We start from the raw sequence: 25,880 nt of genomic DNA, 5'->3' as shown, positions 1-25,880 counted from the left end.
CAAGCAGTCCTTGTCCCTGTGACCTGCGTGCATCCAGTGCACAGAAGCTCAGACCCAGCTGTCCAAGGCCAGTGGGGCAAGTATCAAATCATTCAGTCTTCACCACAGCCTCGTGATGTAAATACTGCTATTAGCCACCTTTTACACATGAGGAAGTGCGTGCTGAGTAAGCGGGTGCTGAGTAGGCTCATGGAAAAGGCACCTTCCTTTGGCTACTTTCTCTAAGTGCACCTACACCAAGAGTTCTCAAAGTGTGTTCCCTAGAGCCAGCAGCATCAAAAACTAGATAGAAATGCAAATTCTCCTACTTTCCCTAGACCTGCAGAATCAGAAACCCCAGGGTGTGTGTATCAGTGCTGTGCTTGCCAGCCAGTTGTTAAACACTCCTGTTATTAGAAATTAAATCATATGAACCTATAATTAAATAAATTATATCAAAAACAAAGGTTTAGCCCTGGCTGGTGTGGCTCAGTTGGTTGGGCATTGTCCCATGCACCAAAAGGTTAGGTTGCTGGCTCCAGTACCAGTTGGGGGACATGCTCGGGTTTGGGACTGGATTCCCTGTGTGGGGCATGCAGGAAGCAGCAGATCCATGTTTCACTCTGACATTGATGTTTCTCTTTCTCTCTCCTTCTCCCTTCCTCTCTCTCAAAAATCAATAAAAATAAAACAACACAACAAAGATTTAAATACTCAAAATGTATCCCTCCCTAATTGTTTAGCTTCATTCCCTGTGCTCTTGAGGTTACTGATCTGTGTGGTAGAAGCACTGTGTTCAATTATGTCATGGACTCAGTCATGGGGGGGGGGCATGTATTTATATCACAGGAGCTGGCAAGCACTGCAAATCAGGAGCCTTATTGCTTTTGGAGGGCCTGTTGGTCCTTTGCCACCAATCACCAGACTCAGTGCTCTGTGTTTCAAGCCCTGGGGTGATTCCGATGCCCACTCAAGGTAGAAACCTACCCCGAGTGTCCCAACTGGATGCTTCATACTAACTCCTTACAGGTCTTTTCATCATAGTCTTAACAAATGTCATACCAGAACAAGAAAGCAGATGCTCTCTCCTCCTGCCATCCCCAACCTTCACCCTCTGTGCCCAAGCAGAATGCTGGGATCAAAGCCCTGAGAGGTAGGAGGGATCTGGGTGGCCCTGAAAGCCAGTTCAGAGGGCCCTCTGCAGTGCTGAGGACTGTAGTGGGGTTCGCCTGGGAGAGGTGAGCCTGGCTCGCCATGGCACCTCTTGCACACAAAGCTGTCACAAATGTGAGGAGCCAAGTGCTCCAGCATCAGACCCGCTGGGTGCACATCCCAGCCCCTTGCTAGCAGGGAGACATGGCGCGGGCTGTTTCAGCTTTCCCACATTCTTCTGCTCATCCAGGGGCCTCCAAAAGATGAAATCCAATAATTTAGACAAAGAGCCAGGAATACAGTACAAGCTCCACAAACAGTAGCTATTCTGCTTTTTCATTTAGCTGTAGTAGAAAGTAATGTCAATGTCAATGTTGTCACTCCCCTTTAATGGATGACAGATATTGAGGCACAGAGAGAAAAAAGCAACATGCCCACAATTATCCAGAGACACTGAACAGCAAACACCCGAGGCCCATCCCACTAGCCAGTGCTGGATCTCGCCCACACCCTCTATGAGCACGGTTCCCAATCCTGGGGCTGTAGTCCTGATTTTTCCCCAGTGGCTCCAGGTTCCCTAGAAAAAAGGTAGCGGTTAACCAACTGGTTCTCTGGCTTATCGCTGAATTTCTCTAAAGCAAGCATCTGTGGGTAAAGACCTCACTTTGCCTTTGTGGTGTTTACATGAGAAAAGGAATTTCCTTGTGTCTTGAGGCACAAGGCTCCAGCAGCCACGTGGAGGCTTCAGTCACCCTGTTAAAGCCAGGAATAGCCCGGAAAAGTTGAGGGTGGGGAGGGGAGTGTTCTGTGAGCATGCATAGTATGGGGGGCCAGAGGCCACGTGGATAAAGCAGATGACCACGCCCCTCGCCTGGGCAAGTGCAGACCCAGGGAGGCTGTTCTCCCACCCAGCTAGGAGCCTTGACACAGGATAATAGCTGGGGTTATTTAGCAAACACACAGCTTTCTCTATGAGCCAGGCACTGCTCTAAGGACTTCCCAGGTACTAATTCATTTAATGCTCAGAAGAGCCCACATAGTACTATTTTTATTCCTTATTTCACAAATAGGGAAATTGAGAGGTTGCACAGAGAAGTTAAGCAGTTTTCCTGGGATCACACACCCACTAAATAGCTGAGTCAGGATTCGAACCCGGGCACTTAGATTGTGTGGATGGAGTTTAAAAGGGGTTTCCCTCCCCACCAGTGTGGCTCAGTGATTGAGCGTCAACCCATGAACCAGAAGGCCAGTTTGATTCCGGGTCAGGGTGCATGCCCGGGTTGCAGGCTCAATGCCCAGTAGGGGGCATGCAGGAGGCAGCCAATCAATGATTCTCTCTTATCATTGATGTTTCCATCTCTCTCTCCCTCTCCCTACCTCTCTTAATAAGATGTACATATATATATATAAACAAACAAACAAACAAAAAACTTAGCTGGCTTATTTTGAAAAAAACAAAATAAAATAAAACAAAATAAAATGGGTCTCCCATGGAGAGAACCAAAAATGTGTAGTCAAAGCCACACATGGGGTTGTGAACACACAATACAATATGCAGATGATGTGTTACAGAATTGTACACCTGAAACTTACATAATTTTATTAACCAATGTCACCCCAATAAATTCAATAAATAAAAATTTTTTAAAGCCAATCAAAGTCTGAGTTGGGCAATTCTGAGCATGAATGAAATGAAGAAAATCCTCGATGGAGATCAGCCACTACCATAGAGAAGGGGGCACAGGAGGCCTAGACTGGTGAATGGGGACAGGGGAAGTCCAGGTGGTTATGACAGCACCTCGTCTAGAGCAGGACTTCCCGAACAGGAATCCCAAGTCTCAACAGCCCTGAGAAGTGGGAGTTACTGTTCCATTGTAGAGATGTGGAAACCGAGGTTCAGAGAAGTTGTACAGCCAGGAAGTGCAGGGTTGGGGCTCAAACCCAGCCTGTCCATCCCTACAACCCTGCTCTTTCCCTGCGCCTTTCAGTCTTGCCACCAGGTGTCAGGACTAGAGAGTGGAGTCGGCCTCGTGTGCCCCCTTCTCCGTGTTAGTGACTGACCCATCTCTGGTGAGGCCTTTCTCCCTTTCATTCACGCTCAGATTGGCCCAACTCAGACTGCGTGGCTTTGACTACACATTTTTGGTTCTCTCCATGGGAAATCCATTTTCAACTCCATCCCTATAGCCTAACTACCTGGGATGGGTCAAATCCTGGCTCAGCTACTTACTGGCTGTGTGACCCCAGTAATGTGCGCACACAGGTATTCCAGGCACGCGGCACCATGTGTGCCGGGTGCCTCCTGTGACCGCGGACTTCCATTAAACAGTTAAAGACGGCGCCTGGCCAGGAGGGGGCAGGCTGGAGTTACGCAGATCTGCTGACTGCTTTGTCCTGTGTCAGCTCAGGGAAAAGCCAGTTCCAGTGTGCCAACCTTTCTCTCCCTGACCCTCTACAACTCAAAACTTCTGCCCCAGAAAGAGGACAATGGATCGGGGAACCCTTCACTTGGGATGGTACTGCCGCCCACTCCACCGGGGCCCCGTGCAAGGCCTCAGCTGAGCCTCAGGCCCGCCCTGAAGAGGAGGCCTGCGCCCCTCCTGGCACCCAAGCTTACCATCCAGGGCTGGAGGACTGGGCCTCCAACCCCAAGGCCCCACCCTGCCTCTCCCAGAGACCTGACCACAAAAGTCCTTTTCTAGTCATCTCATGCCACCTGTGTTTGTGTTTGTCTCTCTACTTTAGGGATTTATTTCTCTGCAAGGGACGCAGGTGACCCAACTTCTTCCTGGCCCTGAGGATGCGGGGAAGCACCTCTTTGAGATCAGCCCAGGTAGGCCTGAGCACCCTGGTGGCCCCAATGCGGGTGTTGCCTCACCTTGAGCCTGGGAAGGGCAGAGCTCCTTCATGAAACTCCAGCGCTGTCTCTAAGCACAACTCAGAAATTTGGGTCACATCTAGGGGACATGGCGAATTTGGGGGGAAATTAAAAAATTCAATCATGTGGGTAATTAGCTTTTGATGGATTTTTAACTTCACAGTAAACACAAGGGAAGAAACCAATCAACTGGGGCACCTTAGGGTGGGGGTCCAAACCACAAATCAGGGTCAGAGCAAACAAGTCGCTGGCGCCAGTTCAGAATATTTACATAAGCTTCACCGTGAATCCCAAACTGAGCTGCGGTGCCAGAGGGAGAAAGGAATTTCACCCGACAACTGCTATCCTGTTGGCAGTCACAAAACCGTTTTCTGAAGGTCCCTGTTTGAAATGTGGTTGTTACTGAGCTAAGGAAAGGTGTCTGAGCTGGTCTGCTCACAGAGGGCCATGGTGCAGTCGGGTTGTGCCATGTCAGCCTGACGCCCCTTCCCCCCACTTCCCCACCTGGGAGGCAGAGCCTGAGCCGTATCTGAGCAGTTTATTTGGAGGCACCGCCCAAAAAGCATGGAGAAGGGGCAGGAAGGGAGGAGAGTCATCGAGGTGTGCTGCGAGCTGGCTACTGCTGGGCACTGGGACTCAGTTCCCGTGGGGACTTGTGGAGATGGTGGGGAGCAGGCCTCAGAGGGGGCTCGCCGACCGCATGAGTAAGCCAGGGGCATACCCCAGCCATTAACTGAGAGCTGCTTCCTAGGGGCTGATGCCCACATGTCTGGCCTCCCCTGCACCTGTGCCAAGCTCCCCACAGACAGAGGCCTTCGGGGAGAGCTGCGGGTGCTTGAGGAGGCCACCCACAGGGATAGGAACAGTGTGCCCGGAGGTCTGGAGTGCCAGCAGTGTGCCTCGATGTGAGCCGTTCCTCTGGGAAGCAGTGGCTGGGAGCTGACTGTGCCAGGGCCTCCCTGGGCCTGCGAGACAGCGTGTTTACAGTTTCAGAGCAGCGCGGGCACCCAGCCACTCTGACAAGGTGACCAAAGAGGCGTGGATCACCCCAGGCTCAGTCTAGCCAGCAGCAGGCTGCCCGCTGGGAGCCCGAGGGAGCGCGAGCCTGGGCAGACATCGCTCACCTTGCTCTGTCCATCCTAGGAGCCCCAGGGGCACCAGCTGAGGCTGAGGGGCAGGGGGTTCGGGCAGCATGGTCTCATTTAGGCGTGTCCCACTTGGGCATTTCATCTACTGCAAGTACCAGCGGAGGTGGCAACAGAGCCATCCCAGGGTGGGGAGGGGAGACAGGCTTGGCTGACTGCAGAGCTGAAGTGAAGGCCTCTGCAGAGAAGAAAGAAGAAATGAAGGAGGGCGGTGGGTAGGCAGGGCCCTGCCACTAGGGGCGGGGAGCTGGGCGCCGGGAGGAAGGGCTGGGGCGGGCCCTGAGCCTGGGGGAGGAAAGTGGCGGTCAGCACCGCTGCCTGGACTTCAGAAAGGCGCTGAGCTGTGCCCCAGGACCAGACAGGTAAAATCACCGCCCTGCACTCTCTGTCTGGGTCAGAGCTACTTACAAGGATTTCCTGACCCGGCGACGACGAGGACCCACTTGCCACATGTGGTAACATTCACAGGTTCCAGGAATTAGGACGCGGACCTCTCTGTGGGGCCTTTATTTTGCCTCCCACAGTGCTCAAAACACCCGTCTAATATGCGTATTTTACTAAAAAGGGCACTGGAGGTTAGAAAGGACAGGAGACTTGCCCGGGGACACACAGCCAGAGCAGTAGGAGGTCCAGGGCTTGTACCCAGGCGTGTAGCCTGACTTCCACGCCGCACGCATAAGCTGCCCTCCAACTCAGGCAGCTGGCGCAGGCGTTAGTGCCTCATCCGCCTGCGCCCGGGGTCCAGGGACGCAGCTGTGGGATGGAAGCTCCCTGCGCCCCTTCCCGTCAAGCACAGCAGTCGTCTAAGCACCGAGTTCTTGCAGTCTCAGGACTCCATCTCCCCCTCTTGCCCTCGGCACAGGCCTGAAGGCCTTGGGCTGTGGGGCTGGGGAGGCGCAGCAGCTGGGGGACTGCCCGGGGAAAGCAGCCGGGTGTGGGCAGTAAGGGGTTCAGTCAGCCTTTGGGGAGCACTAGGGCAGAAGGACGCAGTCATCCCCACTGGACTCATCCTTCCAGCTGGGGAAGGTCGGGTGGGGACGCGTGTTTGCCACACCCGATATCCAGAGGGGGGAGGACTTGATAACTCGAAAATGGGACCGAAACCCAAGTGTGATGATGCATAAATCACCTGCGTGGGTTGTAAGTCAGAGTTCTATTTGTGCTCTTCAACAATATAAAAACACAATTTTTCATCAACATAGAATTAAAAATATGAGGAAAAGTTAAATCGTGAGTGCCATCTAGTGGAGATTCCTGCCAGTTCCACGCCAGGCCAGGAGTGCCTCCTGCCCCCCCACCGTTTCAGCCAGGCCAAGCCTCTGGTCTGGGAGTTGCAGCTCAAACCAGCTCTAGCCGCAGAACCCCACCCTCCACCTGCGCTTGGAGGCTGGTTCTGGGTCAGGCCAGGACCAGCCCCAGGAAGCAGCCGGGATTCACGACCCGAGCCACCTGCCCACCTGGGTCTCCTCCCGCCCGAGCAGTCAGTTGCCTGCTGTGATGTTGTGATTTACAAGAAGAAATAAGTACTTGATGTTTGTCCTAGTTCCTGACTCCGAGCTCCTAAATCCCTCAGCATTTCCTACCTGAGGAGAGTGGTAAAGGCGTCCTGTGTCATGTTAATGAGGTGACTTTTGGAATGCACCTAAGGAAGGGGCTGGCTGCCAGAGGAGCCAACCTTGTGAGTAGAGGGTTCGAACTTTCTGTGCCACGCTGGACCTCGGGGGAGGGGAGAGGGGGTGGAGGTTGAATCAGTCGCCAATTGCCAGTCATTTAATGGATCTTGCCTATCTAACAAAGCCTCCATGAAAGCCCAGGACAGCGTGTGCAGAGCTCCTGGGTTGGTAAACACCTGGAGATGTGTGGAGAGGACCAAGCTCGGAGAGGCGGTAGTTTTGTGACCCTTCCCACATACCTTGCCCTACCCATTTCTTCCATCTGGCTGTTCCTGAGTTATATCCTTGTATAATAAACTGATGATCTAGAAGGTAAAATATTTCTCTGAGTTCTGTGAGCCCCTTTAGAAGTTAATCAAACATAAGGAGGGGATCCTTGGAAGTTTCAGTCAACAGCAAGCTGGTCAGAAGCACAGGTGACAACCTGGACTTGCGATTGGCATGGGGGGTGGGCAGTCTTCTAGGACTGAACCCTTAGCCTGCAGAATCTGACCCTTTCTTCGTATACAGCGATTTTCAACCAGTGAGCCGCAAGAATGTTTAAAACATGCAATACCGGACTATTTAGTCAGGGGCACTGACCTTTTCCCTTAGATTATCAGATTTAAAAAAATGAAAACAGCCAACACAATAGCCATCTTAGTGTGAATGTGTTGTTGATGGTGGGAGCGTCACCAGGTGTTAGGCCCATGGGGTCAGACCAAACCTGGGTTCAGCAACCTCGGAACTGGGCTCTGGCTAGGAAAGAATTCAGAGCCAAGACCCGAATTATAAGGAAACATTTATTTCATTAATCACAGAGGTGGAAGAAGTAATTCCTAGAAGAAATGGGCTTAGGGAACAAGTTATAGAGGTTATGGAAAGGGCCTCTGGAGCTTGGGACTAAGGAAGCTAATGGTAACGTGCGAGGGGGGGAGAGGGGGACAGACACGCCCAGGAAGGAGAGCACTAACAGTTTGATCTTAGGGGCGGTCCCACGGAAAGGCCTTATTATAATATTCAGCAGCTTTCCAGGTGTGTCCTTTCAGGGTTGTGGTCTCCACTGGTTGCTTGGTCGGCACCAGGGCGGGGCATCATTCAATGCAGCTGGTCCTGAAGTCAGTGGCTGGTTTTGCTGCTCTTCTGGGCCTGGATCTGGAAAAACAACTGAGGCCTAGATGTTATCTCTAGGGAGAAAAGGTCAGGAGTCCAAACCACAGGACCAGGGATATGCTAGGGAAGGAAAGGCCACCCTGGGAGCGAAGTCCCACCCTACAACTGTCCAGGCACCTGGGACTTTCCACCCTGATGACCTTCTGTACCTGGCCCATTGTCCTTGCTCTGCTCATGTCTGTCTAACTGCCTGTCACAGATTAATCAAAATTATACCTATTTTTTTTGTTAGATCAGCAAAAAATATATATTTTTGGTGTGCAGCATTTTAGTAATTAGTTTATGTACCGTGCAATAAAAATGGTTGAACATCACTGTTCATGTAGATAGAAGTGAGTTAAATCGTAGGATGCCCAGCTGGTGTCTGAGAATTGCTTGGTGGTGTGGGAAAAAAAATCAACACACGCATTGTAATTGGTGGGCAGAGTTTTACCTGGCAAACACTGCCCACTCCCAGCCCTTTGAAAGTTGTCTTTTCCTTGCAGACTTGATCCCCTTGGCCTTCCAGACATTCACTTCTTGGCAGTGCTGGCATCTGGCCACAGGCCCAGCTCAGGCCTCCCTCTAAATCCACAGGGTCTGGCCAGGAGCGAAGAGACCCGCTCTGGCACTCTGGACAAAGAGCCGCTAAACCCATGGGATGCTCGTGTCTGCTGGGAAAAGCAGGTGATCAATAAAGCAGAGCAGCTCGTTACTAATATCCCTCTTCCAGCGTCAGCCCAGGGCCACAAAAGGGAAGCAGGTTGCTACACTGCAAGGATCCAGGCAGAGCCCCAGGTCTTTCTGGCAAGTAGCAACTGGACTATCCCATCTCCTTCATTGGGGGGCATGTCTTTCAGGCGGCAGAAGCCCCTCTGGCTAGCGCAGGTGAGGGGAAACTGACCGGAGGTCGTGGCCACGAGGAACCACGGGAAGCTGGAGCGCTGAGTGGAAGGGCAGGCCGCAGGGCTGCCCGGGGCCTGGGCCAGGAATGGAGAGCGGCGGGTGCTCCGGGCGACAAGGTTGAGTCCCACTTACTCCTCAGTCCTGGTGTCACTCTCTCAGGGTCCAAAGTCTCCATGGCCATGTTCAGGCCACATGCTCACCCCTGGCAACACTGGGTGGTGAGGAAAGGACTGTTCACTCCAGCGGCTGGACAGATCCTCCTGCCGAGGCATCTGCCAGGAAGCAAGGAAGCCCCAGAGGTACTGGGGCGCCTTCGGGAAGGGACGGGAGATGGCAGGTGGAGTCTCCATCACTGTGCACTGCACCAGACACAGCCTGTGCTCCTGTTCCTGCCAGGCCGCGTGTCCCCTGCTGGCCTTCCCACAGCGCCACCGCAGGCCCAGCTGGGCACCTTTCTGGGCATTTCCTCCAGGGAGCGCAAGGAGCCCAGCTGGTAGGCTCCCAGCCCCAAGAGAGCCATGAGAGGCCACTCCAAACCTCAGGAGGAGAAGAGCAGGGGACCACTGTCTTCCTGAGCTTCTCGGAAGTCTGGGCCCAGTTCCCATCACAGAATACGTCCGCGTGAGCCCACACACCATATTTCTCAAGAAAAAGTGCTAGAAGCTCTAGTGGAAGCCGCCCAGCTCTGAGACCCCTGCTCTCCCACCCAGCTCAGGGCTGCTCCCTCCCACCCACTCCCCAACACCCGGTGGGCACCCTGCCCACAGCAGGCCGGGTGAAGATGGCGTTGAGGTCTTGGGGGAGTTGGGGGCTGAGGTATAGCAAAGTGAGCAGGGGCACCCCAGGGAAATCAGGGAGGCAGGACAATTGTACCCAAGGGAGCAGGGATGGGGTGCTCCCCGGGCAGGATCGGGTCTGTGTGCAGATGGGAAGGCTCCTGGGAGAAAGAGCGAGCCCGGGCACAGGCTTCCTGTTTCATCTGTTTTCTGTCAGAGTCAGGGGAACCCGGCAGTAGCTCGGCCCTGCCACCCAGGACAGGTCATTGGCCCTTCTGTGCCGGTTTTTTCATTTGTAAACTGGGGCTAAGGTAGAACCGAGTGCCTGGGTGTGGTGAGGACACAGCGAGGTCCAGTGCCTGGCTCATGTTCTTGTACCCGGCTCTCTGCAGTCTGTCATTATGCTGAATAATCAGTTACTGCTTAGCTCCTACCTGTAAGTAAACAATCCCAGCACTGTGTGATTAAGTGCTCACACAGGGGTGTCCCTAGGGCGAGAGCCTGGAAGAGCAGGGCTAGCCTGGGTGGTTAGGGAAGGTTTCATTAAGCCTTGACAGGAAAGTAAAAATTATCCAGATGGGCAAGCAGGAGGGGACATTCCCAGGATGGTCCAGAAGAGGGGACACAGCTCACAAGGGCAGAGCCCCGAGAAGCATGGTGGAGGAGACTCGGAAGCAGAGGCCCGAGGTGGGGAGGTTGGCAGGGGTCAGATCACGCAGGGCCTGGATGCTGGATGAAGAGGCCTGGACTTTAGCTGTTGAAAACCTTTGGCTAGCAGGAGGGATGGTTAAAACCAAAACCATACCTTAGAAAGAGCCTGGGGCAGTGGTGGGGATTGCAAGGATGGGGCAGGTGTTGCTCAGCTCTGCCACTGTCTCAGCTGTGTCCCCACCCTCGCCCCAGTGACTGTCCAGAGAGGAGACTTCTCTGCCATGAGAGGAACAGGGTAGGAGGCCCTGAGCAGTGCTCGCAGGGTCCCCGGGATGATGCGACTCGGGAGCCTGGCCACTCAGCTGAGGCTGATCCTCTCAGCAGTTTCGAGCTCAGGCGCAGCGTTCTCGAGCAAGGCAGCCCTGATGGGCACAGCCCCTCTGCCTCTGGGGCCTGTTAAGGGCGTTCCAGGCCTGACTCAGCCCCTAACTGCCTGGGGGAACCAAATCAGATTTCCTCCCTTTTCTGAGTCTCAGTTTCCCCATCAGGGAGATAAGAGGATTCGCCCTGGTGACCTCCAAGTTGTCACCCAGTTTCTTATGGCTGCACTGGGTCTCTGAAGCCACTCCTGGGCATTGGGCTTGCAGCTGGCTGCCCGTATCTGGCCCACAGCTTAGAGCAGAGCGGGGAACTGCTCTGCCTGAGGCCTGACCTTGAACCAGGGCCAGCACACAGATTACTCTGCAGAGGCAGACTGCTCAGTGCTCCTGACACCCACAGAGCATCGCTCATGGCATCAGCCGCCTCCTGAGCGGGATGCCGATCTCAGCCGATCTCGGCACCTGGTACCAGTCAGCCCTCGTATCAGCCTGACCTGGCGCGGCCCTGCTGAGTTTGCCTGCAGAGCGCAGTCGGTGGGTAATGACGGGAAGTGAAATTAGATGAGCACACAGGAGCTCCCCACCCCCGAGGGTGGGAGAGTCAGCAAATATGAGAGTGGTTTTTGTATTTCCCTGCTTTGCCCCTGGGCCGCCTGTCTTAACCTCACTTTTGTCAACTAAACACAGGCCCCAGTATGAGAAATTCCCCCTGGTGTCCCTGGAATAGATGCCCTTAAAGAGGAGAGCGCAGTTCATTCCTTGGGCAGAGTCATGTTTAGAGCAGATCTGTTTTGTAGAAGTCGAACGCAGGCCACAGCTGGGATGAAATGGACAATTCCGATGCTCAGTCGCACCAGCCCCATTTCAAGTGCTCAGGAGGCATCTGCCTGGTGGAGCTGCATGGCACAGCCTGGCAGTGTGCTGCCTGACAGAACCCATGCTCCACAAGTACCTTTAAAATGAAAGGGAGGGAGGGAGAGATGGAGAACACATGGGGAAAGCCTACCCTTTGGAGTCAGAAAGACACCTAGATTTGATAGCGTTGTAATTAGTTATTAATAATAGGAAGGGAGCACAGGGTGAAGACAGACATAGGTGTATCATCTGGGCAGCTTCATCAGGAAGCTGCAATTTCACACTCCCCAGGGAACCACCAGCCCCTTCCCTGCAGATCACAGGGGGGAGAGGTCCAACAAACGGGGCAGATGCACACTCAGTAAAGTTGGTGTGATACAGGGAAAATGCCTGTCAGTCAAACCTGGGAACAGAGATCATTGGCCAGAGTGGGCAGAGCCACTACAAGCTTGTGAAAGTTTGGGGATACATAATCCCCCAAACAAAGGATTTTGCTTTCTTGTGGCTGTTGGCTTATTCTTGGCTCTCTGGTTCCTTTGTTTTTGCCCCTGGTTCCTTGCATTTGCCCGTGTTTCCTCCATGGCCATGTGGCCCTATGGACCCCACATGCAATGAACTAATGGACTGCAGCTGGGAACACAAGCTAAGCCAGCCCGATGTTGGACTGGACTGTCCCGACAGGGAGCAGAAACGGGAAACTGGCTCTGATTCTACCCCACTGAAGCCACAGCTACACTTCTTACTTGGCAGGACTGAGGGAAATGCGACTTTGGAAACTCAGAGATTTGATTCCACTCAAATAAAGTCACTCACCCTCAGAAAATTCTTTTTCTCTGGATATCACAAGAAGACCCCTCCCACGAGCAACAGGTGGGGACGAGGGCCTCTCCCCACCAATAACAGATTCACCTTTTAGCTCTGCCTCTCACCAATTTCAAGAACTTGGACCAATTAACTTAAATTCTGAGTCTCATTTTTATCATCACATAATAGAAATAAAACTACCTACAAAAGTACTCATGCGGCAGGCCGGCCATGACCATCAGGTGAACTAAGGTGTGTGGAAGTTCAGGGAACACTTCCTTCCCACTCACTGCTTCTTTCTTTCTTTTCTTTCCCTTCCTTCCTTCCTTCCTTCCTTCCTTCCTTCCTTCCTTCCTTCCTTCCTTCCTTCCTTCCTTCCTTCCTTCCTTCCTTCCTCCCTCCCTCCCTCCCTCCCTCCCTCCCTCCCTCCCTCCCTTTCTCTTTCTCTCTTTCTTTTCTCTTTCTTTCTTTCTTTCTTTTCTTTCTTTCTTTCTCTTTCTTTTCTTTCTCTCTCTCTCTCTCTCCCTCCCTCCCTCCCTCCTCTTTTTTTATCTGCTATACTCAAGCAAGATTTAAGTAAGATTTCAAATTTCTTTGGTACTGTTGCTTTTCAAAAAAAGGAATTTTAGCTCTACAGCATTGTTCTCAAACTTTCCTTGTATGGGAAATGCCTGGAAGGCTTTTTAAAGCCCAGACTCGGCAGGGAAGCATCCCCAGAGTTTCTGATTCCTTGGGGGGCGGGGGGAGCCCGAGAATCTCCATTCGTAATAGGCTTATGTGATGCTGCTCCAGGAACCAAACTTTGACAGGTCGAAATACAGCTCAGTGAAGAAAGGAAAAACCTGTTCAGTACCCTCAATGGCACCTTGTTCTTGCGTTCCGAGGAGAGCCCTGCATTTTCACTCTGCACTGGGCTCCGGGAACTCTGCAGCTGGCCCTGGCGCGGTGGGGAGCATTCAGCAGCCAGGAGCCCAGGGGCCGTGTGCACACAGGCAAGAATCTGCAGCGAAGAAGGTGACAGCCCCGGCAGGGTCGATCCCGGCCCTGTGCTGGCAGGAACCCGCGGGAGCGGGGCTGTCCCCAGCCTACTGAGGAGCTGGAGGCCACTGCACTACCCTGCAGCCCAGCCGCTGCTCCGGAGGACAGAGGACATCGAGGGGCTGGATGGCCGCGCGAGTGGATGTGAAGCGCCCCGAGGCAGGAGCAGGCGCCCCCACACGCGTGCAGGCTCGGGGCTATTTAAGTGGTGCATTCCCTTGGGCACAGGGATACTCATGGGATGAGAGGAAACCCTCACAAGAACCCAGGGTTGCCACACACACCTGCTAGATGCCAGCTCTCCCTCCTGCCGGCCACCAGATGCCATGCCCCATCCAGGGTGAAGACGTCGAGCCCGGTCCCGGCCAGGTGGCTGTTAGATGGAATGTCAGCCCGTACACCAAAAGGTTGTGGGTTCGATCCCCGCTCACGGTGTTATTGGAGAAATGCCTGGATGGTCTTTGTTGCTAGTGGGAGTGGGGTTCTTGGAGAGTTGCTGGAATAAGCATTTCCAGGGGCCCCCATGAGAGGATGAGATGTAGGAGCTTTATTTGCGTGGAATTTCATCCTTGGGTTTCCAAAGTCCCATTTCCCTTAATCCAGTCCTGGAAGAGGCAGAGCCGGGGATTCATTCAGTAGAGCTAGAAGCAAAGCTGGTGTCCAAAGTTTCCATTCCATGTTGCAGCTGGTTCCAGTTTAGCATTAAGTTAGTTGCAGTCCATTAGTCCATTGTGTCGGGTCCACATGGCTGTGGGCCACGTGGGGCCTTCCCTTTGCTCCTCTCCACTTATTTAATAAACAGGTTAAATTATAACACTATCAAGGGCATATACCTAGGTTGCAAGTTTGAGCCCCAGTTGGGGCACATGTGAGAGTCAACCAATTAATGTTTCTCATATCAATGTTTCTCTCTCTCCTCTCCCCTCCTTCCTCTCTCTAAAAAAATAAAACATAAAAAAAGAAGTCAAGCCAGGCATCTCCACTTCCACAGCCTGTTGCCCGCACTGTGTTCCCTGAATTTCCACACACCTTAGTTCACCTGGTGGTCACGGGCGGCCTGCCGCATGAGTACTTTTGTAGGTAGTTTTATTTCTATTATGTGATGATAAAAATGAGACTCAGAATTTAAGTAAATTGGTCCAAGTTCTTGAAATTGGTGAGAGGCAGAGCTAAAAGGTGAATCTGTTATTGGTGGGGAGAGGCCCTCGTCCCCACCTGTTGCTCGTGTACCTGTGGCTTCAAAGGGGCTAGAATTGAATGGGCATAGGTCACCATGCACCACACCAAGACTCTGACAAGTGCGTGCTTTCAACCCTGGCCCTCCCCATGCTTGTGCCCAGGCCTCCACCAGGTGCAAGGAAGTAGATGGCAGCAGTCCCTGGGCCGCGATGGGGAGGGGGCTAGTGGCCCCAGTACACCAAGAGGCAAGAAGCCAGAAATTCCTAGAGGCTGGTGCTGCAGAAGGCAGGACCATGGGAGAGCTGCGGTTCCCAGCCCCATGCTCTACTGGCTCATGAAACTCCACATCCAAAACACAAATTTAAAGCCAAAACTAGTAAGAATTTCAAGACAGCACATTAAATTCCTATCACAGGGCTCTTCTGAGTGGGGGCCCTACGTGCCTGTCCTGGTCGCAGGCCCTGACTGTGGGCTTCTGGGTATAAACCCAGATGACACTCTGTCTCATCCTAGGTTCAACCCTGTGAATGCAGCCCTCTAACACCCTGTTGATCTCTCCCTGCAAATTCACTAGCCCTCAGAGGCTCAAGTCATAAGTGAATTCAGTGCACATCTGATCAGTGTCCTTACTCCATTTATGAACGTGGCACTCAGAAAAGGGATGTGGCTTCCCCAAGGCCTAAGCATGCCCGACACATCACGCCCCAGTGGTGTCCTTCCTGTCCGTCCAGCACCAGGCCCTGGGCCTGAAGCCACTCCTGCCTCTGTCTTCTCCCTGGGGCCTGTTGACAGAAACATCTGCATGTGCTGCCGAGACTGCTTGCCCAGAGTCTTCCTCCACTTGTCCCACGTGCTAATCCACTGAGGCAGAGGGACTGTCACCCAGCAGGCCAGGCCTGCTCCACATCCTTGCAGATCCAGGCCAGGTTCCTGAGGTGATAACACTGAGTGAAGCCCGTCAAAAGGGCTTTTAGTGGCCCACCAGGTGTGCCCACCTGGGCCAGCCTGGCTTCCTGAGCATCATGGTCCTTCCCCAGTGCTCTGGCTCAGCCTTACCTTGGCAGGTGTGACACTCCGCCTGACTTCCTGACCCCACAGCCCAATGATCTGCACAATGACGGCCACCTCCATGGCCCGGGGGCTCCAGGGGGTGTCCTGCCCTGCACTGGGGCAGGTGCATGGATCCAGACCCAGGCTTGCTGCTGTCACCCTTGTCCCAGCCAGGTCACCACTTCTCCCACCTCAGGGCTTCTCATTCAGACTCGCACTTGCTTCTTTGTCCACGCCTTTCACACGCTATTGAGAAACGCCTCTTGGTTTTTTACTTTCTTTTCTTTGGGGGGCAGTATGTTTCCCTCGAGAGCAGAGTCCATGTCTGGCTTATGCCTAGAACTTCAGCCCAGGGCTCGGTGCCTGGCCGAGGAGCATGGACAGAGACACACCCAGCTGTGCACATATCCTGGGCTCGAGCGGCTCGGCGAACTCTGAGCCATTCGTGGGGTGCTGTGTGTGCAGTGCTGGTGGAAGGGGAGTGTGGCTGGATTCAGTGGAGGATTGGCCAGGGTCAGATCGCAAAGGACCTTGTGCATCAGGCTCAGGCATTTGGACAGCCATAGGCTGTGGGGAGCCACTGAGTGCCCCGAAACAGGGGAAGGTGGGAAAGACCCTACAATGTATTGGCTCAATCTTCCTGACACCCTAATGAGTAGACACTACACCCGTTTCACTGATGGGGAAACCGAGGCATAGAAGGGTAACTTGTCCAAAGTCACACGACTAGTACGAGGTGGAGTCCAGCATTCACCCAGGGTCTCACTTCTAGGCTGCCGACAGGAGCCCTGGTGGGTGCTGGGCACACGGCTCTGAGACGGGGAAGGTAGAAGACAGAGATGCCTCCGACAGAGATGCTGCTCCAGACAGGAGAGGGGCGACGTGCCGGGGGAGCAGGCTCAGTGCCTGCTCAGAACAAAGGCGTCGGTAAAATTCTTTAAGAGTGATCTCAGCTTGACTAATTCTTCAGATAAATTAGGATGTGGTGGGGAATGTGTCAGGGGATTGGGGGGTGGGGGGGGTTGGACGACCCAGACCACCCCTGGGAAGCCAAGCTCAGGTAGAGAGTCTCCTCCGACCATGAGCCTGCAGCTTAAGAACTTTCTTAGCCACAGGCCATTCTTCCTACTCAAAGTGTGGTCCACGGACCAGCTGCATCAGCATCACCTGGGGGCTTGTTAGAGATACAGACTCGAAGGCCTTTCCTGGAATTACTGCAACAGAATCTGTTACACCAGTACTTCCTGGGTGATTTGTGTGCATAGTCAAATGTGAGAAGCACTGCTCTCGAACGAAACATTAGTACTACCTGCCCCTGGACTAGGAGCTCCTGAAGGGAAGGATTGCACTTTGCACTCAGAGCCTGGCTCTTGGCTCTCAAAAGTGCTTGATAAATTAAACCAATTAAGTAGCAATAATTCAAAAGCTCAAAGTGATGGGCAAGAGAGGCAAGTAATAATCAGAAACAGCCTAGTTCTCAGGCTGCAAACTGAGCTGCTAACCAGGGCTGATTCTGGCCCACAAGACATTTTGTTTGGCTCCTGAAATATTTTTTTAAAGCAAAGAATTTGCCCCACAGAAAACAGAAGTTTCTACAGGTTAAATTTGGTTCTGCTTTCTCCATATAAACACTGAGCAGGAGCTCAATAGCAGCTGCCCCTTTTAGACAGAGTTTGTTCTCCATTTGGCCATAATCCCCACCTCTCCCTATTGTCCCACTCCACCCCAACTCTCTTTCTCAGTGTATCTTACTCACCTGATCCCTCTATAAAGGTTTGAGTCTGTGAGCCCTAATATTGTAGATAATAAAATTCTCAAGATCAAAGATGGCTAGAAAATGATAGTTATTGTGTATTGGCTGAACCCTGTCATGTCCCAGTTACTTGCCCTGTGGGGCTGTGGTTAAGGGTGAGGTGTTCAGCCATACTGTCTGAGATTCAGTTCTAGCTCAGCCTATTCCTGGGTCTGGGGTCCTGAGCAAGTCACAAAAGCCCTTCACCTTCAGGCTCTTCACCTGTAAAATGGCCTCAGTCTGAGCAGCTCAGTGCAGAGCAGTAAGCACCGTGCTTGGCACATGGTTAGCAGTAGTAATTAGTAGGACATTAGTCATTGCAGTTGCCACACCAAAGTGACACATAGGAATGCAGGTAGTGATTCCCTAAATTTTTAAAATATCAATATTATCAATATTTTCCTTAAAAAGGTATGTAAAAAAATTTTTTTAATTCAGTGAAGCTAAATATTTTATACATTTAAAATAAAAATGTATACAATTAAAAGCATTAAGTGAAAACATACACCTATGAAATATAAACATTAAAAATATTACCTTTCTGTGTTTCGGCAGCACATGTACTAAAATCAGGATGATACAGGGAAGATGAGCATGGCCCCGAGCAAGGACAGCACACAAGTTCGTGCAGCGTCCTGTTTGTGGGACGTGTCCTCAAGCCCTTTGTTGGCTCAGAAGCAGCAATGAGCCGAAGCACAGCCTGGGGCACCCAATAGCAAAATCGTGACTATTTCACTATAAAAATTTTAAATTACCTTTCTAATAGAATTACTAGAAGGTGATATTAATAAAATGTTGTTTAAAATAACAAGCCAAACCTTATAAAATAAAGTCTTAATAATAATGAACACTTGAAATGAAATAGTATTTGATGTTACTTTTTAATCCTGAGCAAGGCTCATTTTGAATGAGCCTATTTTTGTGCTCATTTTTTCTAGATACTATGAAATATTTTACTCTACACTGGTGAGAAGATTGTTCTCAGCTGAATTTCAAGCTAACTCCAAATATTATCCTTTGAGTTCATCTGCAAATAGTGCCATTTCTTACTCGGTACTTTAAAGGTTTTTCCTTTCCTCCTGTTTTTGGTGTTGGCAGGAACTACCTCTTCTGGGGGAGGGGTTACTACGTCTTTCAGCTGATCATGAGCTCTAGGTTTATTTGAGAGAAAGAGCTTTCCATTCGTCTCCATCTTCTCTAGGCAGGTGGATGTCCCGATTGGTCACCTGGAACATTTCCTGGTGGCCGTCTTTGAATTCGCTGGTTTGAAAGGCCTTTGAACCAGAAAAGGGTTCATGTTGCGATAGAGGCCCCTGGGCTCTCCCCTGTGGGCTGAGGAACAGAAAACTACGTTTTAAGCAAGCGATCCACGCTCCTGCTGCAGTGCACCCCAACTGTAAATAGTTCGCGTTTTAAAAAGCACAGCGCCAAAACACCTGTAAGTCAGCATTTTTAAAAGCACATTATTCTGCCCTGCTGGTGTGGCTCAGTTGGTTGAGGTCGTCCTGGGCACCAGAGGTTGCCAGTTCCATTCTCATTCAGGGCACATGCCCAGGTTGTGGGTTCGATCCCCGTAGGGGGATACAGGAGGCAGCCGATCCAAGTCTCTCTCTCGTATCAACGCTTCTCTCTCTCCCTCTCTCTCCCCCTTACTCTCTCTCCAAAAATCAATAAAACTATTCTTTATAAATAAATAAATAAACAAACAAATAAATAAATAAATCAAGCACACTATTTAGGAAGGCAGAATGTTGAAAACTGGAGTTTAATTAGTAGCGTGCCCCGGCTGTGGAAGTTCTCCGGCGGGTCAGCGACACCCCTGGGCTCAGTGTGCAGTTCACCCTGATGCTCCCACTGACTTGAGTGGGAGGATGCAGCTGAGAAGGCAATGGCGGGAAGGAGGGAGGTCATTAGACTGTGCTGAATAATGTTCCCCGCGATGGATGCCCACTGGAACATTAGAATGTGACCCTATTTGGAAATAAGGTCTCTGCCTATGCCGTTCGTTAAGATGAAGTCATACTGGAGTAGGGCGGGCCCTACATTCAATGGCTGGTGTCATTATAAGAAGAGGGAAATTTGGACACACAGGAGAGACCATGTGAAGGTGGGGACAAGGAATGGAGTGATGTTGCTCCAAGCAAAAGAATGCCAGGGTTTTCCCCGGGATTTTCTGCAACACCGGCCATGGGGGACCTGGAGCAGATCCTGCCCTAGATAGAACCTTCAGAGGGAGCATGGCCCTGCCAACACCTTGGTTTCCAACTTCTTGCCTCCAGAACTCTGAGGGAACAAACTTCTGCTGTTTCAAGCCACCCAGTGTGTGGCAATTCGGTTTGGCAGCCTAGGGAGTACACGCACCTGGGAAGCGGGCCCCCACCCTCCAGAGCAGGGTACCACCTTCCTGACCTTGGGAATCCAACCCACACTCTTGGGGGCTGAAACCCAGACAACCTGGCTCATCTTCCTCCCCTCCTCCCCTGGTGGGGCCCCCATCTTTCTGCACCCCTTCTCTGCCCCCCCCACATGTGGGCAGGGCAGCATGCCACTCCTGCTGTGTCACATCACTCCCTTGGCCCTGGCATGGCACAGCCTGGTGACTTCCAGGTGCTGCCTGTGGTCGGGTGGGGAGACCAGAGCTGCAGGCGTCCGCAGGGAGGAACTGGCCTACTCCTGGCTGTGCATGAGGCTTTGGGAAGTCACCTCATCTTCCTGAGCCTCATTGGATGGTGGCAGTGATGGCCTTGATGGGCCTTGGCAGAGATGTGGGGATATAACAGGTGCTCAGTACAGGGTAGGAGACTTGGAGAACACCAACTTCCTGGAGAGCCCCTCCTTTCCTGCCGGACTTGGGGCAGCACTGGAGCAGGTGGGCCAGGCCGGGACACACCCGCAGGGGCCGCACCTTCTTCTGGGAGGGGGAGGTCTGGAGAGGGAGGTGGGGCCAGTCAGCATCCCTCATCACGGCCGGGCTGGGCTGAGAGGGGTGTCGGGCAGGGGGTCCTGTCTGCGGTTTACCCGGTCTGGCGCCGAGTGGGGCTCCACAAATAACTACTGAAGGAAGGACGCTGCAGAGGGAAGGGGGAGCCGCCCCACGCCAGGCGCGTGGAAACGCGGTCAGCCCAGCCCCGCCCTGAGAGGGCCCGCTCTGAAGGAATGTGCAGAGCCAGGCTCCTTTCCTTTCTTTTTTCTTTTTTAATTGCAAGAGCTAGCCTTTGTTATGTGAAGGTCACTTAGTAGCCCCCTTGGATATGCAAATGCCAGATGAGTAAGCGGCTGTTGGCCTAGGGTCTGTGTGCAAGAGGACCTTTTGTGACTGTTGGTGGGGTTCTATTTTATATATCTGAGTGGCTTGGGCAGAAGTGGCTCCGTTCATTGCCTTGCAGAGGCTGGGGACTTGTCAGGAGAATTGGGGAAGGAGGTGACATTGGAATGATTTTCACAAGGAGCCCAAGTTTTCTGGAAGATATGAGATGGACACACCAACACAGTGTTCTCACACTTTTTTAACAAGAGATAAACATCACATCACATCCCAGGACCCAGGCACATCCTAAGCAAGGGTTTTGTGAAATACTACTCTTCCTGCATGAGGCTTCCACTGGCATTTTTTAGTCTGTGATTCTATCTCATTTTTAAAAACACTGGTCAAGACCCACTGAGTTGATTTCATGACCCCTAATGGGTTGGAGTCCATAGTGTGAAAACTACATCTTGGAATTTGGTGTTAAGATATATGTTGGGTGGCAGCAGGAAGGGTGCTGAGTGAAGCAGAAGTGGAGGCCGTGGGGGTTACTGAGCCCCACCTGGTACTGAGAAACCAAGGGGGTGAGGAAAAGTGGTCCTTGGGAGTGATCAGACACAAGAACGGGGCCTGACCAGGCCAACCAAAGCCAGCTCACCCCTACAGATTGTGTGTCTGTGTGTGTGTGATCTCACTAAGTGGGCGCAAGGAGCTCATGGACCCTCTCCCCAAGCAGGAAGTCATGCGCTGGAGGTGCTGTGTCTTGGAGAGACTTGGTGGCCCTGTCCTTTCCCATGGGGATATTTCCACGGTACCCAGCTGTCCATTCCCACAGATCTGTGATCTCCTCATCATACCAAGGCTAGCTTGGGAGGGGCTAGCCCCGTGCCCACCATCAGGGGCAGCCAGCACCCTGTGGGAAAACCTGGGTAAGGGAATCCAGTCACACCCCAGGCCCTGCCGATGTGGCAGGGTGCCCTCCGGACAGGAATGCTGCGGCCTGGGCAGAGGGCCCGGCAGAGCGGCCGCTTCCCCAGCAAAGCCTGGGGGAGCAGGGCTGCACCCACCCCAGCACCTGCGCTTTCGTCATGGCCAAGGCCAGCTTCTGTTCAGCAGGCTGCTGGGCATTAGGATGGGAGAGAAGTGGCCCAGGCACTTGCCCACGAGAACCAGGGTGGGAATCCGGATCGTCCTGCGATTTCTCCTTCCACACCAGGTGGCAGCAGCAAGCATGCGTGCTCTGGGCCTGCCTGTCTTGCTGTGGCACCTCTCTCCTCGAGCTGGAATTCTTCCAGGCCCACCCTCCACCTCCAGCACCCCTGCCACAGCTCCAGAGAGAAAGGGAAGGCTGTTGGGAACTCACTACCTGTCCAGCTCTTTCTAGCTTTTCTTAGTGTCCCAGTTTATCCTCACGGCGCTGCAGGAACCAGCCCATCATTGCCCCACTGAAGGACAGGGATCCTTCAAGATGGTGGGGACTGGAATTCCATTCAGACAGCTTGGTGCTGGTTTCGATCAAGGCAGTGTGGTGGCAAAACACAGCTTGGGCATCAAATGGCCCGCTGCCCCTCACAGAAGCTCATCCCTCTGAGCCCCGGGGTGGCAGCCAAGCCCGGTTCCTTTTCCTGTGGCCATAGAGACTCCATTTCCTAGCCTCCCCACAGTAAGACGGGTCGTGGAACTGAACTGTGGACAGTCAAATGTGGGCGGGAGAGCTGATGTAGGCCCCATCACTGCCCCTAAACCTCCCCACCTGACAGAGCAGATGGAGAGGATTCAGAGGAAGGCACTGAGGTCCCAGGAGGAGCCTGAGTCCTTGAGTGACCTTGTGGAGCACAGTCTCTCCCTCCTCCTCTTGAGGCTGACCTACATGAGACGGTGACCTGAGCTGGAAAGACTCTTTATAGAGTTACGCCCCTGAGCTTTTGCAGTTTGTGACAGCAGAGAGCACTAATTACCTGATTAATGTGCCTGCTTCCTTATCTGTGACATACAATATATGTAAGTGCGTGTATGTAAATCACCAAACCTGGGGGCTGGCACACTGCGAACACTCAAAGACTCACTGAGTTACTGAGGCCGGTTGTACTGTCAGCAACTATGACAACAATGGTGACAACAGCAAGGACTGGTTAACCCCCAGTTCACAGTGCTGAGTCCCCAGCCAAGTGGACCAGACGCCAGGTGGGCCTTATCTGCTGTGGCATGTTGGGATGCTGGGAGCCTTCACAGCTGTTCAGGTCCTATCTATGCAAACACTTTGCCCACTGAATTCTTGCTGTAGCAGCTGAGACATGCCATTAGGGCAATATCTGTGAGTGGACTGCTGAGCTGTGGGAATCACACATACCGATAGTGACAGTAAGAATCGCTGCAGCGGACACCTAAGTTCAAATCCCGCATCTTTCACTTCCTAGTTGTGGGGCCCAGGTAAGTCACTTAGCAGCTCTGTGCCTCCCTTTCCTAGTCAGGGACTGCAATAGGGCTCTTGTGGGGATTAATGAGTTAATACATGTAAAAAGCTCAGAATGGTGCTTGGCACACAGTAGGTGCTTAATATGTGTTACCCTTATTACTGGAACAAGTCTCCTGCTTGGTCAAGCAGCTGAGAGTGCCTCCTGCCCCTGTGGTGCATGGAAAGGCCTGATACCACCATAGCCACTGGGAAGAGCCCACCACCCTCCAGGAGCTGCTGCTGCAGCCGCCCCAGTCCCTGCTGGGCAGGGAGCAAAAGTCCTCAGGGCCATGACTGTGGCCTCCTGCTCTTTCCCAGGCTGCAGGTCTCCTGGGGGTGAGGGAGGAAAGAAAGGCAGGCAGAAAGAGCAGGTGGGGGCCGGGGGAGGGGGAGACTTTGGGAGAGGACAATGGGCTTTCTAAAATCCCTCTCTGGGCAGTCTGGCCAAGTTCAATGGCTTCAGGCCACATGAACAGCAAGAAAAATGTGGCCTAGGAATTTCTCCGCAAGGATTCCCCTTGTCTTTCTCTGTGGGAATTTGGAGCTGCAGACACATTCCTTCCATGAATAACGTCCACAGCAGCCAGAGGCCCGCGGGCCTGAGCTGGGGAACCCAGCTGGCCGTGCACCTCTAGGGCACTGCCCAGAGTGCCCCCTCCCTGAGGAGTGAACATGGCAAAGGTGGGGAGAATGGGTTCCCGCTGGAAGACTCAGAGCCTACACTGTCCGGGGCTGTCCCCTCTCCACAGCTGCTTTTCCCAGTCTACCACCCAGAAGTGGAAAGCAGGCATCTTAGAGACGGAAATTCATTTTTTTTCTAAGCCAAGTACTTCCAAATGCTCTACAATTCTCCTAAAACAGAGAACTGCAAACCACATAAAGTCCACAGGCCAAATCAGGCTGTCTTCTTTGGTAAATAAAGTTTTATTGAAATACAGCCAGACCCACTGATTTTTGTACTGTCTAAGGCTGATTTCATAGTACAGGGACCGAGTAGGATAGCTGACTGTATGACACACAAAGCTTAACTATGTTTACTATCTGCCCCTCAGAAAAAGTTTACCAGCTCCTGATTTAAAATAGAATGTATTACATTCACTTACTTACTTATACTTCTATATTACTCCACAAAGTATTTGAAATGGCTTCGAATGAGAACATTTAGAATGAAATAACACAATAGTAATTTAAAAATTAAGGACCTGAGACAATGCAAATAAAAGTAGAAAAGCAAAATCAGGAAGCAAGGCACAAATATGAAGGCCTGCTTTAAGACCTTTACACTTGCCAGAGTCAAACTTTAAATTTGCCTTGAGCGTCCTGGTAACCAATGGAAAAGGGGAAATGAGACTTAAGTCTCATTAAGAGAAAGGAAAAAGTCCTTATGGGATTCATAGACTTTTCCAACACAAGTAGTATGGGCTTATTTCAGACTCTGCCTTCTCCAGTGTCACATACTTCTTTAAAAAAAAATCAAACTGAGTGTATAAAGTGAGTAACAACTACAATGCTGTTGATGAGGGATAATATGGGGGGAAGGGTGCTAATTAACCAGAAATCAGTGGCTTTTAATGTGGTAAAAGTGCATGCAACATTTTGAGAGATGGTTGAGAGGCCTCTTTTCGGTTATCATTTCTGTAGGTCTATTTGTTTCAGAGTGAAAACTGAAGTTGGCTGGATGTAGTCCCAACTTGTCACTAACTCACCTTTCAGTGCCTGACACACGGCAGGCCCTCCAAGAAATACCTGCCAGTGGGACGTCAAGCCCCTGGACCTAGCCCCTCTGGACCCCAGATTTCCCATGAAAAATGAAGAGGTTGTATTAAAATGCAGTCTCCTTCTTCCAGAATGTCTGTGTGTCTGTGGTGCTGTGCACATGGTGTGCACACATGGGATTTTGGTCAAACTCCTAACACAGATCAGAACCATGATGAGAGGAGTGGATGAAGGAGGGGGAGGCAGGCCCAAGTGGAGACCCTCAGTTCCAGGAGGCAGGAGGCAGGAGGCAGGAGGCAGGAGGCAGGAGGCAGGAGGCAGGTCATTAGGAAAGTGACCTGTGGTGGGTCGGACTGCCCAGATTCAAGTACAGGCTCTTTACCTCCCAGCTGTGTGACTTGAGGGCTCACATAGCCTTGGTGGGTATCCACACTCTCAGCTACAAACTGGGCATGGTGACATCACTGCCACAGGGCTGCTGCAAACATCGAATGAGAGAATGCCTGTGAGGCGCTAGTGCCCGCATTAGGTAGGCTCGCAGTGAGGGGTCTGCAGACTTCCTTTATCACCCCCATCTGCAAGAAGCTCCCTCTACCAGGTGCAGGGCCAACAGGAAGCAGACGTTAGTCTGAAAAGCTAACAGAGCAACAAGCCTCACAGGGCCCTCCTGCCAGACACCATCTAGCACACCACGGGGGTTGTCTTTTTACCACAAATCTCACCTGCAGACCTGCCTTAGACCTGTGGGGCACTGAATACATCACCAAGCACTGTCCCTTTTGCCTCCAAAATATCCACCATTAAGAGCACAGCTCTGAAGCAAGATGGGCTGGTTCCACTCTGAGTTCAGCTGTTACCTTGTGCAAATTACTGCACCTCTCTGTGCCTCACTGTCCTCCTCTATAAAGTGGAAGTAATAATGACACCGAATCATAGGATTGCTCTCAACTGTTGTGGGATGCCCAGCTCTTAGCCTGGATGGCCATCAGGGCCGGCATTGCCAGCGATTAGTGTACGTATCGCTGCATTTCAGCTGTGTTTCTGCCTAACGAACCTCCCCAAAGCTTCGAGATTGA

The 25,880-nt window shown here is 52.2% G+C and overlaps 1 protein-coding gene and 1 pseudogene across 1 annotated transcript in view; both read left to right on the top strand.

Moving 5' to 3' along the window:
- Nucleotides 1-25,880, top strand: part of ARHGAP22 (Rho GTPase activating protein 22) — a 120,038-nt gene that overhangs the window by 23,388 nt on the left and 70,770 nt on the right. Inside the window, exon 2 of the mRNA XM_016200857.2 lies at nucleotides 3,877-3,964. Within this exon, the coding sequence (XP_016056343.2) occupies nucleotides 3,877-3,964 (88 nt within the window). The remainder of the gene's footprint in view (nucleotides 1-3,876; nucleotides 3,965-25,880) is intronic.
- Nucleotides 17,933-18,032, top strand: LOC148091492 (U6 spliceosomal RNA; annotated as a pseudogene).

This window comes from Miniopterus natalensis, chromosome 14 (genome assembly GCF_054644295.1).
Source record: "Miniopterus natalensis isolate mMinNat1 chromosome 14, mMinNat1.hap1, whole genome shotgun sequence".
Taxonomy (NCBI): Eukaryota; Metazoa; Chordata; class Mammalia; order Chiroptera; family Miniopteridae; genus Miniopterus; species Miniopterus natalensis.
Note: the sequence above shows the minus strand (reverse complement) of the source record. Positions and strands in the feature narration are given on the sequence as shown.